The sequence below is a fragment of the Peromyscus maniculatus genome, chromosome 10 (assembly GCF_049852395.1).
Source record: "Peromyscus maniculatus bairdii isolate BWxNUB_F1_BW_parent chromosome 10, HU_Pman_BW_mat_3.1, whole genome shotgun sequence".
Taxonomy (NCBI): Eukaryota; Metazoa; Chordata; class Mammalia; order Rodentia; family Cricetidae; genus Peromyscus; species Peromyscus maniculatus.
Window position 1 is genome coordinate 85,145,549 of NC_134861.1, and position 20,856 is coordinate 85,166,404.

The following is a 20,856-nucleotide window of genomic DNA, read 5'->3' on the forward strand; positions in this document are numbered from 1 at the left end:
TCTTTTCTCACAGGCGGAGCTTGCCAAGTACATGTGTGCAAACCAAGCATCTATCTCTAGCAAACTGCAGGCTTGCTGTGACAAACCAGTGTTACAGAAATCCCACTGCCTTGCTAAAGCAGAACATAATGACATGCCTGTTGATCTGCCTTCATTAGCTGATGATTTTGATGGTGGTCAAGTGTGCACCAACTATGTTGCAGCCAAAGATATCTTCCTGAGCAAGTGAGGAGATGATGTCTGGCTGCTTTCATAGTTTTGGCAGAGCTGAATAAATTAGGAACCCTCACCAGGCTGTCTTTGGAGTTACCATGACTTCTGTGGCTCTCAGTAAATTGTTCACTGCTGTGGGATGGTCTGTATATCAAATCTGTTGCTCTGATTGGTCAATAAATAAAACACTGAATGGCCAGTGGCCAGGCAGGAAGTAGGTGGGACAAGGAGAGAGGAGAATTCTGGGAAGCAGAAGGCTGAGGCAGAGAGACACTGCAGCAGCCGCCATGACCAGCAGCATGTGAAGATGCCGGTAAGCCACCAGCCACGTGGCAAGGTATAGATTTATGGAAATGGATTAATTTAAGCTATAAGAACAGTTAGCAAGAAGCCTGCCACGGCCATACAGTTTGTATGCAATATAAGTCTCTGTGTTTACTTGGATGAGTCTGAGCAGCTGTGGGACTGGCGGGTGACAGAGATTTGTCCTGACTGTGGGCAAGGCCGGAAAACTCTAGCTACAGTTCACCCTTGTCATTCTCAGCCTTTAAAATTTACCTGAAAAGTATGTTAAGTAACTTAAAATATTGTTATGAAATCATCCATGCATTTAGCACAAACTCAATGTTCCTTACTTCATATGGATATTTCTGGAAATCTTTAGAAATATTCCATTAATATATAAATTGTATTTATCATTCAATCATTCTTATAACCATATTTCTTAAATATCTAATGCATTTGAACATATTATGTATTATTTACTATCTCCTTACCTGTCCACCTGTGTCTATCCATCTCTGCGATGACAGAAAGGATATATATCTATATATCTATATCTCTCTCTCTCTATGTATGTGTGTGTGTATGCTTATGTATATATATATATACACACACATGTCATATTGATGTTTATATGTATATGTGTGTTTTATATAAATAAATATCAATATGAAACTATTAGTTTCATATTTTGTTGAAAAGACCAGAATGTTACACTGTGGCAAGGCAGGATACAATTAATAACAAATTACTATATGTTTTCAGTAACTGCAACAATAAATATTATCTTTTTTATTAGGTTATGATTGTACTCTATGCACTAAATAGTACTTAATGAAAAATTTTACTCATATGTAGAAGAAAAAGAAACTTTTAGTATTGTCTCTATTTACCCATTTGCTGACATACTTTGTAGACATAATTCAAAACAAACTAGCTATACAGTAAAAATAACTATGAATCAAGCATTTAATATGCACCAGTCTCTGTGTGCTTTGACAGTGTGCCATGTATTTATCCCAACCTACCTTGTAAGAGAGATGCTATCTTTCTTTCCCTTCTATATGGAGAAGGTTAATGCACTGGTAGTGTTAATAAGTTGCCCCTGCAGAACAGTAAAATACAGCGTGGTGGCAAAGCTGAACCTGGGAAGAGTAATATAGAGTCCCAAGTTCTTGCTGCTTAGTTTTCTGCATGGAGCTCATTCCAACACAGGACGCTTGTAATATGAATCACTTTTGAGATTACTTACGTGAGTCTATTACTTATTTATTTAACTCAGTGTATGTTTATCTTCATTAGGTTTTTGAATGAATATTCAAGAACGCACCCTGATTACTCTGTTGCTTTGTTTCTGAGAATCGCTAAGAAATATGAAGCCACACTGGAAAAGTGCTGTGCTGAAGCTGATCCTGGTGCATGCTATGGCAAAGTGGTAGGTTTCCATAGGCCAAGAGCACAGCAGCTCCTGGCAGCACTTCCTGTGAGGAGAAAGGAAGCGATGCACTAATGAGAATTGACATATGGGTCAATTCAGATATTCTCTTGAGATGTAGGGAAGCCTGAGCTCTTAAAGTTATTAACATTATAGGATAAACATTGGATAAAATATAAGGAAACCTCAAATAATCATTCTAGAGAGGAAAGATTTGAAGAAAGGAGGGAATCTTTACTTGCACAAAATCTTTACAATCGTTTTTCTCTTTTCATACTCTTGAGAATAAAATAGAGTAAATTCAAATGCCAACTAAAGGAGATTTAACTTAGATTAAAAACACTTAACCCAATTAAAAAAAGAAAAAGAAAAAGACAATTACTAGTTTTAAATACTTTACATTGGATTGGATTGTTTTATATTATATACAAATTATATATATTTAAATTGATATTGTTAGAAAATGCTATATGTATATTTCTAATTGTACTTATACCATTCTTTGAACAATGTAATGCAATTCTCTGATCCTGGAATGTTATTATTACCAACTATTAGGATATAAAGAAATGAAAGTTAGTAGTTAGACATTATAATAGAAGTTGTAGTCATATTAGGTATGTTTTCAAGATTGAGCAGATATATTTTAGATAGACAGGTCATCTTCAAACCCTTCAGAGATCTAGAGAATATGGCATTTCAAATGTTTTAATAACTTAGAAATTTTTCTTTTTGTTATGACTATGAGACATGTCGGCTCCTGGCAGTACCAATCTATTTCAGAGAAAATATGGGCATTGAAGAAATTGCAATTGGAGTTAACTTTCATTGTGGCAAAAGTTAGCCACTGGACAACAAAGTGTCCTTGAATCAACTGCTGACAAACAGGACAGACAGGACATGAAACAAAGGACTACCGATTCTTGCCAAAACAAGTGTGGTTATGGCTTTATCAAAAGGCATCTTCTGAGGCCAGGACAATATGGCACCATCCCTGAAGTGACCTTCGCAATCCAGAAAAGGTACAGTGCCCTTTTCTTCAAAGGCTGAACGGCAGTGGGTTGATGGCTTCTGATGTGCAGTGGAAGGACAGCTGAAACAGTTGTTCTTGAAGAGTAACTAAACTCACACCTCTCAATAGTAGACTGGCATTTGGTAGAAGAATATGGAGAAGAACAGGATGCTGAGATGAAGCAACACACACACATAGCCAAGAAGAATGGATAGCTGAATTAAAAAAAAATCAACAATTTCCAGCAAGGGTATGCTGATATGTGCATGTGTGTATGGTAGCTGATATGGGCACCTATATTAAACTGAAAGAGAATTTTTATAAGTCATATGTTTGGTTTCAAAGATAAATAAATCACTGAGTTCATAGTTGTTAATTCAATATGGCAGTTCTTTGAGTGCATCGGAAAGTGAGTATTTGTGGATCTATTGACTGTTCTACTCTTCTGTCTGCCTGTTCCTTAGCAGACTGAGATCCTGAACCGGGTATGTGTGCTGCATGAGAAGACTCCAGTGACTGATCAGGTCACCAAGTGTTGTACTGGATCTGTGGTAGAAAGGCGACCATGCTTCTCTGCTCTGCCAGTAGATGAAACATATGTCCCCAAAGAATTTAAAGCTGAGACCTTCACCTTCAATGCTGGTATCTGCACACTTCCCAAGAAGGAGAAACAGATAAAGAAACAAATGTGAGCAATATTTTCTTAATGCATAGGTCTTTTTCCTGGGTACTGCTTACTCTACAAGTATCAATGACAGAGACCCAGCAATCTCCTCTTGCTTGGCTTTGTTTAATTCTTATAACATCCCCATTATTACTTTAAAATGGGGCAGATGTTAGAGAGCAAAATTCTGTTTATTAAGTGCAAAGAGAGAAGACTTTCAGGAATTTTCTGGAAACTACGTAAAACACTGAGTGACTTGCATTGATTATTCCATTTCATCCAGTCCTAGCCAAGTGGCCCTTATTGCCCTCATACACAGTCAAGAATACTAAGTTTCGCAATGGCCTGCTTGGTCCTGGAAGCCAAAGTCACTTGGCTCCAAGATGTGTAACCTTGAACTGTGGCCTCGCCATCCTTGCTGTCTTGGTTTCCTGCATGGGAGTCAACATTTCCTTGCTCTTACTGCTCTCTGTCCTAATGCAGGGCACTTGCTGAGCTGGTGAAGCACAAACCCTAGGCTACAGATGAGCAGTTGAAGACTGTGATGGGCGATTTTGCAGCTTTCTTGGATAAGTGCTGCAAGGCTGACGACAAGGAGGCCTGCTTCTCTGAAGAGGTAACAGAGCATTTTGCACTTTGATATGTTCAGTTTCCATTTGTGTGCATTTGGTCAGGTTGAGGCTGAGACACTCATATGCTGAATAATGTGATCAATCTAGATTGTGTTCACTACAGAACTGTAATACAAACTGACTTTCATAGCTCCTACTTTGTATGTCCAACCACACTGGAGTATATAAAGTGTTCATAAAGGCCATTCAATTCCAAATTTATAACACTTAAGAACATAGAAAAATTTGTAAAGCCCAGAATAATTAACTCATTTAATCCTTGTCTTGAAATGTTACACTTTGAATTGATTAATTTCTCACATGAGAGGAGAACATTTACAATTACATGTCTGAATCATTTCACATTTCTCCCCCGTGCCCTAACAAGAGTTTACTTTAGTCTTTTGGATACAACAGATATCAGTGAGCTTTGTTTAAGAATTCTAGGAGAAGTGTAATTAAGTTTTGCAAGGCATGTGAATTTACATTATAATCACTGAAAACTGTGGAGGTGCAAATTCTAATAGTCTTGCTAGTATTTTTCTAACATCTATCATTGTGTGTGTGTGTGTGTGTGTGTGTGTGTGTGTGTGTGTGTGTGTGTGTGTGTGTATGTGATTGTTTTCAGGGCCCAAAACTTGTTGCAAGCCAAGCTTCCTTAGCCTAAACACATCACAATCACAAGCATCTCAGGTAAATGTATTTGGGATTTTTTTTTTAAAAAAATCAATCATAAGCATTTTTCCTAAAATGGCTAAGATTTGCTGACCTTTGGGCGAGAGTCATGTAGACTAGCACCTGCCACCACTCTTAGGCCCTCACATGTGTTCACCAATTTGCATTCTATTTGCAGATAAGAAAATGAATACCTAAATGTCTAGATCAATGCAATTTACCCAAGGGGCAGCAAAACTAGGGAGAGAAGGAGCCAAACTCAAAAATTCACTCCAGAGCTGAGGACTTAATCATGGCTCTGTTCTGACTTACATGGTGCACTACATGGAGTCACACATTTTAGTCTAGTCAAGGGTAGCCTAAGAATAAAAGTGAAACCATATGAAAGAACTTTTTTTTTTAGTCAAAACAATTGTGTATTGTTAATTCTGCAGAGTTTGAGCCAATACTTCTGTAAATTCATTTCACCAGAAAATACAATGGAGTTTTTTTTATGGGGGTTCCTGTTTCATAATAAATGATCTGCTTCCAAATCTCTGATGTGTCATGTGCCAAGCTTTGACAGAATTTATATTCCTATTTCAAAACAGCTCCATTTGAAAATGTAGATAATTGAACAGAGCTATGGTGATAAATATTGTTTAAATATTTTGGAAGAGAATTTAAAAATAGACCAACAATGGAATAAGGTAGCAAAATAAAATAGTTTCTCCACATGAAAACAAACACACACACACACACACACACACACACACACACACACACACACACACACACACATATTGTGTATTCAATCAAAGAACCTACATATATAGGATTATTTCAAAATTATTTCCATTTTAGAAGGAAAAGGAAATTTTGTTGCATTCTGTGAAGACAGCTTTCATAAATTAGGGAATAAGTAGGTCTTGAGAAATGGTGAGACTTCTGACCTGACACTTGAGGGCCCTGATGGGACCATTGAGGAAGAGCAGGTGTCAGAACAGGCAACAGTCTATCATCTGCCCCTAAATGAGGAAGTTCAGCTAAGTCTAGGTCATGCTTAGGCTGTCTAGACCAGTGAAAATTGCAAGAAGAATATAAGAGATTCAAAATTTCTAAAAATAGGTTTGGAAAACATATTCCATTTTTAAAAGAGCACTTTTTTGTTTTTCAGTATACCCTGAGAAAAGGAGAGACAAAGACTCAAGCCTTACTCATCTTTTCTGTTGGTGTGAAATCAACACCCTAAGGAACACAAATTTCTTTAAATATTTGACTTCTTTTCTCTGTACTGCAATTAATAAAAAAATGACTCTGTATTTTACAGGACTGTATTTTCCAAAGGCATGCTCCCCCTGACAGCCTTGTAGGCTCTGGGAAATACTCAGTTTTCTCTCTTCTTTTCCTCAGCAGAGGCTGTAGCTCCTTATAGGCAACCCGATGAAAATAAATGTTAAAACTCTCCGGAGTTGTGGGCAGTGATCATATAAACTAATTTCAACATTGTGAGAGTTCTGAAAGAGAGACTAAAAGCTTATGAACCATGGCTTTCCTTGTCAGTGGGACTCTAAGAATGAGTTGGGGACAAAGGAGACAGGAATGGCTTTAAAGGTGGCTCGGTGAACCGGTAAAGTACGTGATCAAAAAATTTACTACAGTTCAGGTTGATAGCATAAAACCTCAAGAAGCAATGTTGGAAGAGGGGACTGCGTGATCTGGAGGGATGCTGAAGGACACTGGATTGATGTAGAGGGGACTGCTTGATCTGGAGCGGTGCTGAAGTACACTGGATTGATGAAGAGGGGAATGGGTGATCTGGAGGGGTGATGAAGCACACTGGATTGATGAAGAGGGACTGGGTGATCTGGAGGGATGCTGAAGGACACTGGATTGATGAAGAGGGGACTTTTCATGGTGGGTGGGTGGCAGCGTCTCTCTGACTCAGCCTTCCACTTCCCAGAATACTCCTCTTTCCTTGTCTGCCTATAATTCCTTCCTGGCTACTGGCCAATCAGTGTTTTATTTATTAACCAATCAGAGCAACATTTTTAACATACAGAACTTCCCACAACAATTCTGCTCCACAGTGTACTCTTCCCTGAGCCTCCACTGCTCCTGCTTCCCATAGAGTCAACATCTGATACTAACGAGCCCAGGTCAGCTCTGGTTTTGCAAGGTCAGCCTTTGGGGGATAATTCCCATCTGTCTATCATCTAGATGTTTGTCTCTGTATTTTGCTTCATGATTCAGAAGGCTGAGCTACCAGAATATTGCAGGCCCACTGGTGTGTGTGTGTGTGTGTGTGTGTGTGTGTGTGTACATGTGTGTATGTAAATTTGATCTCATAACACACTGAGGACATGATATGATGTCACCATGATTTAATACTGGGATGTTAGGTTAATGACTTATTTCTTCAAAGGTGAGTTTGCCAAGTTTCTTCACTGTGAAGTTACTACTTTTACCTTTACCTAGTCTTTTTAGGGAAGCAACCATTATTCAGCTCACCCACAAAATGAGGCATGAAAGGTATTAAACTTCTGGAAGGGGGACATCTACATGCTTCATTAGATTTCCCCAGGAAGATTTGCTTCACAATTATTCAATTATTTATACCAAAATGAACACAATAGTCTTTCTGAATTTGGGGCAATAATGCAGTTATATATTTTATTACTCAAATTATTACAGTTTTGAATGTCCAGGCTCCTTTCAGGTTGGCTATTGTATCCCTTTCAGGTGTCTGCATTGTGGTGATACTTTGTGTATGCTCTAACACATAAAGCTTGTGTGAAGATCAGAGGGCAAAGCCAGGTAGAGGACAGGTAGTGATGGCACACACCTTAAATCTCACCACGCTGGATCTCATGCCTTTTTTCCCAGTACTTGGGAGGACACATGCCTTTAATCCTAGCATTAGGGAGACTGAGACAGGAAGTGATATGGCTGGGCAGAGAAAGGAATATGAGGCAGGAGGGTACAGGAACTCAGTCTTTTTGACTGAAGAGTTGGTGAATTGTACTTCCTGCCTGTCTGAAAGCTTGGTTTGGTCACTTGCCTGAGTCCTAATTGAAAGTTATTCAGGCCATTTGATGTCCAGCCTACAGCTGTCTCCTGGATTCCATCCTACAACACACTCCCTCCTGTTATAAATAATGGCCACTGTGTCCTGGGGCACTTGGTGAAGTATGTAGGTTTCTGTGCCACATGACAAAGAACTATAACAGGGACACATGGTTAGCAACTGGAAGAGACCATTTATTACAAAAGAGAAGGAACTCCTGAGAAGAAGAGGGTGCTAGAGAGCTAAGGGATAAAGCACCCTCCATTCCTATGCCCCACACCAACCAGGTCCTCCACCGCCACCCCCAGGCAATATGACTTTTTCTAGGACATTTCTACAACGCCATCTCTCCCTCATTTGTATAGCATGAGCCTTTTCTCGGCATGCTCTGTTCATTAGATGAAGTCCAGATGAGGAAGGGCTCCCCATCTGTCTTTGAGCACTGGTTTTGTTTATGTTGTTCTTGATGTTTCAGTCTCTAACCCCTACTCTCCCATCACACTCTCACCCATTTACCTCTACCCTATTCCTCTAACCCTGCGAGTACTCATTGCCATGTAATGAGAGAAGTGGGGGAGATCGTAGGATGGGAAATTGCTCATGGATGCTTATCACATGTGCAACTCTCTCTTCACTGGTCAAGTTAAACCAGCATCCAGTGAATGTTCTGAATGTCCGCTTGACGCTAGGCATGTGTAAGACTGAGTTTGGGATACAGTGAGCTCAAGACTGGGCTTGTGCTTTTGTAGAACTCCTTATAGGATGGAGGTAGACACAAAGTTTGACTTTCAATTGCATGGAAACATTAACGTAGCAACTTTAGGGATTTAAAAAAAAAGAAAGAAAAAGGAATTTTTCAACAGCCCAAGACAGAATCCAAGGTTTACTGGCCAAAGTTCAGGCCTTAGCCACTGTTTAGAAAAACAGCTAACCTGTCCTAATGGACAGGACCTATGTGGTGACATTTGGAGACTCATGTAACTATGCCTTCAGGAACATTCCATCCTGAGTTCTATTCCATCCACTGTGTGAGGATATGAGTAACTGCCCCTCTAAATAACTGTATTTTAGGGAAGGTTAGGTATGGTTTGCAGACATTGCACCACTAAGTATGCCAGAAAGTTTAGAAATGGAAATTGATATGGTTACATATTAGAGTAAAGGTACATGGAAATTAGAGGCTGGTTCATAGTGGAGAAGTGGAGCACATCCTTGTGGGGAGATCAAGGCAGCTGTTAGATGGTGTAAATAGTGGAGGGGGACTAAGGGGTTATGATGAATCTAGCGAGGGGCCAGGGAAGGAGGTGAGTGGCACAGACAGCTTCTCTTTCTCTTTACATCCTCTCTTCCTGTTGTTGCTCGTGATAACACTGTCTTGGTTTTCTCCCATGTTCTTGAATTTCAAATCTTTCTTAAGATTGCTTCATGGATTTCTTCTTCATGTATCATTTGACTTTCTCCCAAGGTGATTTTCTTTTTCATTTTTGAGAATCAGTCTTGCTATGTAGCTAGACTGGATTACAACTTGTGGTCTTTCTGCTTCAGGCCCCTGGATGTTGTAATTACAGATGTGAGCCACCACACTTGGCAATTTCTCCCTTCTTCATGACTCACAAATAATGCTCATAGGTGAGGCCCTGCCTGGGACCTCTATATTCTTTAATATATAACCGTCTAATAGATATATGTTCTTAGAAGACTTGAAATGCCTGAAATTTAACATGTACAGACCCCACCAGTCATCTTGCTATATCACTGGTTTTTCGGCTAATGCTTTTCAACCACTGAGTAATAGTAGGATATCCTGATGGAAGAAGCCCTTTCAGGCCTCAGAAGATTCTTGAGGTTGTTTGGAGAGGGAATTCCATAGTCACGGTTCTTCAATCATGGTCTAGAAGAGGAGGAAGACAGATGTTTGATGGGCACATATTACTGGTTTTGTTGACCTCTGGGGAAGTATAAAGCTGAAGAAAACAGGAGATTTTCTAACCTATTGTAGAGAAGGGATTTTCTTGTTAGGTCCAAGGCCAATATTATTCTTGGTCTCACTCTAATATTTCCATAGATGTCTATGTTTACACCATTGACAGGATTCAAACTCTTGTCTTCTGTTGCTGGGATTATTGCATTCTCTGGCCACGTTTCCTCATACATTACTCTTGTCTTTCTAACCGCTTCCCCACATTGCAGCTGGGGTAATCTTTCTGAAGAATAAATAGATTAAATCAGTGAGCAAATGAAGCCATTCAACAGTTTTTTAATACAAGCTGAAATGTTTACTGTAGCGAATATGAGACACAAATCTGTCTTCTATACAACCACCCCATCTCACACCAGCACCCCCACCGAACCTTGTGTTGACCTTTCTTAGGTTTTTTTTTTTTTGTCTTTTTCTGCTCTTCTTTTACCTTAAAGGCTAATTTCCTTTACTGTTTATACTCATTAAAACTTTTTAGCTTTCATGTCTGACCCTCAGTAAACCCTCTCAAGCTCCCAGGCCAATGGAGTTCTCAGTAATGGTTGAAACAGGAATACTGTTTTATCCTAATTATCTGTGTGATAGAGTTTATCAGTCATCATTAATACATAATTCTCCCAGACATCTGGTTGTGTTTTAGGAATATTATCCTTTGAAGGAACTTGTACTAGTGAAATAACCACATCCCCACACTTAGCTTGGAAACCCAAATAACTGAAAATTCTGCTTTTCTTTTCCACCGGCCAGCTTTCCTTTAATTTCCTTCCTAATGTTCCCACAGGAAGTTCCACTCTATCTATGGTGGGGCCTACTTCTTTGATTTGCTCTTTGGAGAAACTTTTGAAATGACCCGTCTTCACATCCTCTTCCTTCCCCCAGTGTTCTACCTGCTCATGCCATTTTTCTAGCCAGGCCCCCACAACCTCCCAAATGTTGCTCCACAAACACAAATGTATCCAGTGAACGCACACTCTACATTGTATAGTCTTCTGAGTTGCATAGGTGCTACAGAGGTGGCACCCACACATCCTTAGACATGAGATCGCTGTGTGGTTCAAGGCCTCTGCTCTACTATTCTAGCTACATCATGTGTTCTCCATGCACAGTGTCTTGCAATGCTGCACTAAGGCTGCACTGGAATTACTTTCCGGGGTCCACCTGTCTCTTCTCTTGGATGGTGAACTCCTTGAAGCCAAGAGTCTTATTCATCTCTTATTTTTGTATCTTATTCACTGTATCCTCACAGTCTGGAACACAGCCTGTGTTACAGTGTCCACTCAGTATCTGTTGAGCATGAGTAAAGCATGGGGTGACACTGCTTAAAATAATAATGTGTTGCTGGAGGGCTTCTCTCCAGGTTCCCCAAGCCCCGCAGTCCCACAATCCACTTATAAAATAATCACTCAGACGCTTATATCACTTATAAACTGTATATCCACTTATAAAATAATCACTCAGACGCTTATATCACTTATAAACTGTATGGCCGTGGCAGGCTTCTTGCTAACTGTTCTTATAGCTTAAATTAATCCATTTCCATAAATCTATACCTTGCCACGTGGCTGGTGGCTTCCCGGCATCTTCACATGCTGCTGGTCATGGTGGTGGCTGCAGTGTCTCTCTCCTCAGCCTTCCGCTTCCCAGAATTCTCCTCTCTCCTTGTCCCACCTACTTCCTGCCTCGTCACTGGCCACCAGTGTTTTATTTATATAGAACAATATCCACAGCACTTGCCCTTTTTTCTTTTTTTTTTTTTTAAAAAGGAAGGTTTTAACTTTAACATGGTAAAATTATATATAACAAAACAATTACCGAGGAAGATTGGACAACAGCTGCAGAGAGACATTGGATAATAGAAAAAACTACAGAATTAAATCAGCCTATATACTTTAAGGATGTGCTGACCTCAGAATGGAAACCAGGGTATGTATTACATTGGGGACATGGTTTTGCTTTTGTTTCTACAGGAGAAGATAAGCTGTGGGTACCATCAAAATTGATAAAGGTTCGATTTGAACAAGAGAGACCTCTTAATTAGAGGAGGTGATAGTTCATCAACCAGCATGAACATCCAATTTAAACTAACTTGTATCAATAAAACATGCCTTTTCATTTCATCAGATAATAACTTGCCAAAAAGGAACATCCCCAAAATTAGTCATGGGGAAAGGTTTTTGTTTTTGTCTTTTAGGAGAATGAAGGTTAAGGAATCTGAAGAACACTGGACAAATGAGACAACTGAAGAAAAGGGACAAATCATCTATCCCAAGAAACAGAGTGAAACGGTGTATGGGTATATATTATCTAAAAAAAAAATTTTATGTCTTCCTAAATGTTTGTTTCTGCTTTTCTCTAAAGATTTAACACTATTGGTCTTCTAATAGTCCCAGTTCAATTAAAATTTAAAGCTGACTTTGGAGTTGGAGAATGGCTCTCTCCTTCTTTAAAATCAAGCATGTTGTTAAAAGGAAAATGCAAACTCCCTGTATCATGCCAGAATAAGAGCCATCTTCTGCTATGGTACAGGACAAAAGCAAAATTAATTAAGGGACTATTCTATTACTAATCTCAACTCTTTGATTCTATTCTGATTCTTTAAACTTTTCTCAAAGTATAAATTTTATATCAAAATTTACAAGATTAATATATATATATACATTTTAAACTTTGTTAAGATATGAATGGTCACATAGAGTACTAACTAATTCTAGAAAAAAGGCTAGCTGCATATATATGTTTTTGTGTTCGAGTCTCTTATCAGTTTTCTGCAGGAAATCATGGCCAGGCCTAACATCAACTGAAGTCTCCAGAAAGAAGATGGGGCCCCACAACAACAACAATTCCACGTGGACAATAATAATATCATTAAGCTGACAAACATCATCCATAGATTAGCTTTGAACTATAAGATGCTCAGAGCAAATTTGAGATGACTAGCTGAGATGATCCAGTCTCAAAGACTACTTGAATAAGGACTTGAGATAAACCCTGAACTTTGGCATTATACACAGACTGGATAATGAAGGATATAGTTACCTCTCCTAGAATTTGACAATTAACCTAAAATTTTTCTTTCAGGATAAAGAAAACTTCGCCCATACCCAGCAGGAAGCAATTTTAAGAATACGACGCCCACATTCCCAAAGAGGTGGTGTGGGGCGGGTGGTTTTTTGGTCTTTTTAATGGGTTTTGGGTCTGGGATAATTTTCAGTATTCAGGGGGGTTGGTTACAAGTTATTGTCAAGGGTTAAGAAAAAGGCTAAGCAAAGGAGATTAGATTTAAGGTTCTTGTTTAAAAAAAAAAAAAAAAAAAAGAGGGCCGGGCGGTGGTGGCGCACGCCTTTAATCCCAGCACTCGGGAGGCAGAGCCAGGCGGATCTCTGTGAGTTCGAGGCCAGCCTGGGCTACCAAGTGAGTTCCAGGAAAGGCGCAAAGCTACACAGAGAAACCCTGTCTCGAAAAACCAAAAAAAAAAAAAAAAAAAAGAGAAAGAAAGAAAAGAAAAAGACAATTACTAGTTTTAAATACTTTACATTGGATTGAATTGTTTTATATTGTACACAAATTTGAAACTGATATTGTTAGAAAATGCTATATGTATATTTCTAATTGTATTTATTCCATCCATTTAACAATGTAATGCAAATTTCTGATCCTTGAATGTTATTATTATCAACTATTAGGATATAAAGAAATGAAAGCTAGTAGTTAGACATTATCATAGAACTTGTAGTCATATTAGATATGTTTTAAAAATTGAGCAGAGATGTTTTAGACAGGTCATCTTCAAACCCTTCAGAGATCTACAGAATATGGCATTTCAAATGTTTTAATAACTTAGAAAATTTTTCTTTTTTGAGACATGTCGGCTCCTGGCAGTACCAATCTACTTTAGAGAAAATATGGGCATTGAAGAAACTGCGTATGGAGTCAACTTTCATTCTGGCAAAAGTTAGCCACTGGACAACAAAGTATCCTCGAATCAACAGGACAAAATGGACAGACAGATCACGAAACAAGGGACTACTGATTCTTGCCAAAACAAGTGTGGTTATGGCTTTATCAAAAGGCATCTTCTGAGGCCAGGACAATATGGCCCCATCCCTGAAGTGGCCTTCGCATCCGGAAAAGGTACGGTGCCCTTTTCTTCGAAGGCAGCTTAACAGGCAGAGGGCCGATGGATTCTGTTGTACAATGGAACAGCAGCTGAAAGCTCATGCCTCTCAAAAGTAGACTGGCATTTAATAGAGGGATGTGGAGAAGAAGGGGATGCTGAGATGAAGCCATATATACACAGCCAAGAAGAATGGACAGCTGAATTAAAAAACTGTCAACAATTTCCAGAATTTAAAATCCTGAATCATGACAGGACACTAGTGGAATTCAGGTGTTTCTGGTATGTGGACTGCTCTCACCCAATGTGAGGTTGAACTGTTGACCTTGTGTACATCCTACTTCACAAATGAGTCTGTCAGATACACTAAGCCTATAGGCTGAAGATGATGCCCCAACACTGCGGAGAAACCTCAGGTGACTGCCCAGGCAGCTGGCTGTTTCTGTCAACTCACAAAATTTTTTGGAAGTTGCTTGCATGCACTTCCTGTTTTTATTTTTGTTAGCTAATATTATTCCCTTCTTGGGTCTCTGAGGGAGTTGAAGATTAGTTAGTTATGGTTGAAGATTAGTTAGTTATAGTTGAACATTAATTAGGATAGAAAGTACATTAGATACATCTTGGAATTACCAAAATAGGATAGATAATGGAATTATTTTCTCTGATTTGTCAAATACCTGTTTAGGTATTTATTACTTGTATATATTGTATATAGTTATTGTACTTTTGTATATAGTTTTTCTTTTGTTAGTTATAACCTTTTGCTTTCTTTTTCTTTTTATTAAAATAGAAAAGGGGAAATGTGGTGATAATCTAATTGTACTGAATTATTATTTTGATTGTATGTTAATAAATAAAGTTGTCTGGGAGTCAGAGCTATTAGAGTCATAGCAAGAGTGTGGCGATGGTGGCACACGCCTTTAATCTCATAGATATCTGTGTGTTCAGGGTCAGAGCTATTAGAGCCATAGCAAGAGTGTGGTGGTGGTGGCACACGCCTTTAATCCCATAAGATCTCTGTGTGTTCAGGGATACAGCCAGCATTGGAGACATATGCCTTTAAGACCTAGGGGGCTGTACATTCAGACAGTGACGAGGCAGTCATGTGTTTGGGTTTATAACCAATGAGAAGGCAGAACAACATACTATAAAAAAACGAACCGACAGGAAGTAGGTCTCTTTTCGCGAAGCTGGGACAGCAGGAGGAAGGGTGAGATTTTAGCTCTGAGCTCTGACTTCTCGGCTTTCTCTTTTACATTGTTTCTGTGTTTGTTATTTAATAAGACAGTTGGTTACATCTACAATAATGAAGCATTACTTTGTGTCTTGTGCTTTGTCAGCAGGAAATTGTGCTCTTAGATACCATCATTCTAATGTGCTTATCTTGACCAGTTTCCCATGTAACCACAGAAAGAAATTTGACTGATCAATATAGCCATCCACCTTTAAATCTACACAAATAGTCTAACTTACATACTTTTATTATATTACTGTAGAAAGAGTATAGATATAGTAGAACTATTGAAATGTCAATTATATGCATTTTAGCTACTTATTTAGGATATTGGTGTTAAGAACACTGGTGCAGTCACAACTATTAATTAGGCATATCTGGGAAGGAGTGCTCTAGAGTCAGAAGTTACTCATATTTATTACACATTCTATTTGAATGCATACTTTTGTCATGGGATTATTTACTGACATTTTTTGCAAAAAAAAAAAACTCCTTCAAGTCCATATATATTATTTTAATCAAGGGGTTTTATCAATGGCAGTATCACAAAAAGTCAATATGAACAGTTCAATACTTATGTACCCAGTAACGTTTTACAATCATCTTTCCAACAGTTATATTATATAGCTTATAATAAATAAGCTACAGATGAATCTCTCTCTAATATTCTAAAAAATACCATGGACTAGCCGGGTGGTGGTGGCACATGCCTTTAATCCCAGCACTCGGGAGGCAGAGGCAGGCGGATCTCTGTGAGTTCGAGGCCAGCCTGGGCTACCAAGTGAGTTCCAGGAAAGGCGCAAAGCTACAGAGAGAAACCCTGTCTGGAAAAACCAAAAAAAAAAAAAATACCATGGACAATTACTTATTTGATATGTGAGAAATTGGCAAGTGATTTGATATCAAATAATCCATTTCTCATTGTTATACTGTTCAAAGTTATTTACAAAACTCTTAGAAATTTCAGGACTTAAATTTCAAGTTTTAGTTGGGTGATAGGTTGGGAAGTTTTAGGTAAGAACCTGCCTTGGGAGATTATAAAACATTAAATTATAGCTAGGCAGTGGTGGCATATGCCTTTAATCCCAGCACTCGGGAGGCAGAGCCAGGTGGATTTCTTTGAGTTTGAAGCCAGCTTTGTCTACACAGCAAGACCCAGGACAGGCAACAAAGCTACACAGAGAAACCTTGTCTCAACAACAACAACAACAACAACAAAACACACACACACACACACACACACACACACACACACACACACACACACACAAAACCAAACAAAACCAAAAAATCCCCAAAACCCAAAAAATCCAAAAGCAACTATAACACCCCCCTAAATAAAAAAAAAGATATTATAACTTGGTTTTATGACTTTAAGTTTTTCATCCAAGAATTCTTTTAGATTGTATTTGGAAAACATGCAGACAGACTGTGACCACATGTTTAGTAGTGTATGTACTTAAGGCTGAATTTTATCTGTAGCAATAATTATGAGCAGTTAGTAGTATTTTTATTTTATATGCTCTACTTGAGATCTATAAAAAACAGATAAGCATGTAGGCATTAGGTATATTTTTCTTTAATTGGAAAGACATTACATATGAAAAAGTGTTTTATTAATACAATTTATAGAAGCTTAGCCACCTTTAATTTCTTAAAAAAAATATTAAGCTGATTTCGATAGTGAGGAATACTTCAAAAGCAATGATACAGTTTAGTTTGAACTAGCTCTCCAGCTTGGAATCTCTAATTTCATGTATCCTTTTCTATATTTCTAGATATCGTCTCATTCCATAAGACCGTCACATAGGAAGCACAGAAGCATAGATTGTTCAAAGTGGGAAGTCCTTAGGGATAATTTTATCCCAGTTGATTACCATGGCCTGGAGACACTAACAGAGCACAGGTCCAAGGCTGTAGCAAAAAACTGAAACCGAGATGAATTAAAGTGCAGTTAGTAACTAAGAAATTGGAAGGAAATAGTAAGGAAATTTGGGTGACATAGGCATAAATTCCAGGGCTCCATTTAGAAGAAGGAAGGGCAGAAAAGCACATTTTGCTATTGAAAGTATGTGTAAAAGATATTGAACTGATAAAAAATTGAAAATAGTAATTTCGTGGCCATGTAATATATATTCCACAGTGCTTTAATGAAAAAAAATGTAGTTTAAATGGATACAAACCTGCTGTATAAAGGAACTGCTCTCAAAATGCATTTCTCTTTCAATTTTCTCTTCCCCTCTCCTCCCTGTTTTTAAGTATTTGTTTGTTTGTTTCTAGCCGAGTCTCATGTAGCTCAGGCGGCTGAGCATCAGATCACAGGTCTGCACCACTGCACCTAGCATTTCAAAGTTGCATTCCTTAGGTACCGATTATCCAGTGGTGAAGAAGCCAATGTCTATCAGCAAAAGTACTTGTGTAGAATTAGTTAGCAACACAAACGGAGTTGTAGGAAAGTGGTGGTGTAGATTCCCTCTATCCAGCATAGCCATCCTTGGCTGGCTTCTCAGTCTAACTGCTACTGTACTCCATATATATGCAGGGCTTTGATTGATAATTTCAGAGTGCAGCCACTACCTACCTTAACATTTATTATTCTTTTTCATTTTCTTTTCCATGTAGCATGAACGATGTCAAAATAACCCAAATAACTGTGTAATGATATCCTCTTAAGTCATGAAATACTTTTCTTGGTAGAAATTTCATACCTTGAAAATAAACATGCAACATTTGACCATTCACAATTAGCAACCATGTCAGGGCACAGTCATTGAGAACATCGGGTTATTTTCTAAACTAAAACTGCACAAAGAATATGATTTGGCAGTCTCACTTGATTTTATTTTCTGGTCAGATAATCATAACAAAAATGAAATATTTTTGTATCATCACTGAATTAAGCATTTACTTTATTTTAACTATTCCAATTACATCAAAATGAGAACATCTAAGCCTAAGTAATTTACTAAGCACTTCTTGTTTCCCTCACAACTGTTGTCTCCTCCCACCCGGCCCTTACTCAGCTCACATTTTCTAATCTTAGTAAATCATGAAAAAGGGACTGTGAAGTGTAACCCCAAAGGGACAGAGGAGGGAAGGGGATAAAAGATGAGGGACAGAGCCTCAGCACCTGGAAGACAAACAAGATACTGCCATGGCTGTCATCAGTTAGCCAGCTCACACTACAGATGTGAAGTGCTGTTTTCATCCTTAACTACATATGGAGAAATATGTGTGTTATAAAATGAAGGAATTGGCAATGTCAGGGCAGATGAGACTGCCTGTGTTACCACTTCAAAATAACCGCTGTGATTTTCTTCTCATAAGAGCTATTTCTAAAGGGAACTGTCAGGGAGATCCAAACCGGAGAAGTCTGGTTGGCAGTTGAACTTTACCAAGGCCATGGCAAGTCTTGTTTTCAGTTATGCTGGCTCAAAAGAACTTTTATTTCCACCGATGGGGTGGATAATTTCTTCCTGAAATTATAGAGACTACATCAAAACAAAGGATAAAGTATTAATAGGTGGTTGCTGAACAGGCCACCTCTCACCTTTCTTTTAAATTTTTTTTCTAATTTAGTTGAGTAAAAATAGTTCATAGACTATGATGATATAGTGAAGGAATTAATTATCATATGAAAACTGGAGATTGTAGCTACTGAGATTTTCCCTGAGGCATTGCAAAACTCTTATTAGTGGAGAACATCACAGTAATGATCTTGTGAGATCTCTGGACATTGGTTTTTAATATGACCTAGCACCAGAATACTAAGTCTTCCAAAATTCCGTTCCCAAGACTGTTTTTGGTGAAGAGGGGAGGGATGTGAGAGGGTAGGGTAGTAGGTGGTGAAAATCCAGTATGTATATACAGAAGACATTATTGAAGAACAACATAAAATGCTATGTAAATCTAAGCATTTATCCTATTGGATCATTCTATTCTGTTGCATTTTGTTAGCAGGCATGTGCATAGGCAGCGAATTAAGGTCATTAATAGAGCAGCATAGAGCAGCAAAACTTTGATTTTAGGAATATAGATGAGCATAAAATCAAAGACAATGACTTTCTCCTTCCTCCTGCTCCCATCACCCCTGCCTAACCCCCCACCTCTTATTCCCTCCTCCAAAAGGGTGAGTTCTCCCATGGCAGGGACAGCAGAGCCTGGTACATGCAGTTGAGGCAGGACCAAACCCCTCCCCACTGCATGAATTGTCAGCTAGCTGTCCCATCACAGGTAATAGGATCCAGAAAGCCAGCTCAGTCACCATGGATAGATCCTGATCCCACTGCCAGGGGCCCCTCAAACAGTCCACGCTACAAAACTGTCTTCTGTATGCAGAGCGTCTAGTCTGGTCCCATGCATGTTCCACAGTGTTGGTCTAAAGTTTGTGAGTTTCTATGAGCGTGGTTCAGTTGTCTCTGTAGATTTCCCCATCATGATCTTGACCCCCCCTCTTGCTCCTATAGTCCCTCTTCCCTCTCTTCACCTGGACTCCTAGAGCTCAGCCTGGTGCTTGGTTGCGGATATCTGCATCTCCTTCCATCAGTTACTGGATGAAGGCTCTATGATGACAGTTAGGGTACTCACCAATCTGATTACCAGGATAAGCCAGTTAAGGCACCATCACCACTATTGCTAGTAGTCTTTACTGGGGTCTTTCTTATGTAATTTGGGACTTTCCCTAGCGCCAGGTTTCCCCCTTACCCCATATTGTCTCCTTCTATCAAGATATCTTTTTCCTTGTTCTCCCACTCTGTTCCTCCACCAGCTCAACCATCCTGTTCCCTCATGTTCTCATCCCCCACCCCCTAAACTCTATTGCCCCCTCCATCCCCAATTTACTCATAGGGATCTCTTCTGTTTCCCCTACCAAGGTGATCCATACCTTCCTCTTAGGGTTCTTCTTGTTTCCTAGCTTCTCTGGAGCTGTGGGTTGCAGTCTGATTATCCTTTGCTTTACATCTAGTATCCACTTATGAGTGAGTATATACCATGGTTGTCTTTCTGAGTCTGGGTTACCTCACTCAGGATGATATTCTCTAGATCCACCCATTTGCCTGCAAATTTCATGATGTCATTGTTTTTTATTTTTAGCTGAGTAATAAATAATCCATTGTGTATATGTACCACATTTTCTTTATCCATTCTTCAGTTGAGGGGCATCTAGGCTGCTTCCAGTTTCTGGCTATTATTAGTAATGCTGCTGTAAATGTAATTACTATCAAAAACATCTTCAAAATGTGATGGACACTTTCTGAACAATATCATGAATACACATGCTGAAGTAGGGGGAAGGGCTTAAAGCATTTCTACTAAAATAAGAAGCAAGGCAAATGTTCCTACTATCTTTACTCCTATTCAAAATGGTGCTTGAAATCTCAGCCAAAGCAAATAAAACAAAAAAGGAAGAGGATATGGGTATGAAAAGAAACAAGACTATCCCTGTGTGCAGATGTGGTTCTAGAGAGAGAAGACCCTGAAGACTCCATTTGAAAATTCTTATATCTGAAAAACACTTTCAGTGAGGTGCAGGATAGAAAACTAATCTACAGCCATTAGTAGACTGCTGGTAGACAGATAATGTGCAAATAA

The 20,856-nt window shown here is 38.8% G+C and overlaps 1 protein-coding gene across 1 annotated transcript in view; it reads left to right on the forward strand.

Annotated features, from left to right (window-relative positions):
• LOC143267493 (albumin-like) overlaps positions 1 to 6,193 on the forward strand; it is a 34,361-nt gene extending 28,168 nt beyond the window's left edge. Inside the window, 6 exon segments of the mRNA XM_076545641.1 lie at positions 14 to 225; positions 1,798 to 2,952; positions 3,410 to 3,630; positions 4,090 to 4,222; positions 4,846 to 4,910; positions 6,049 to 6,193. Of these exon segments, the coding sequence (XP_076401756.1) occupies positions 14 to 225; positions 1,798 to 2,005 (420 nt within the window). The 3' untranslated portion in view covers positions 2,006 to 2,952; positions 3,410 to 3,630; positions 4,090 to 4,222; positions 4,846 to 4,910; positions 6,049 to 6,193.
• The last annotated feature ends 14,663 nt before the right edge of the window (positions 6,194 to 20,856 follow it).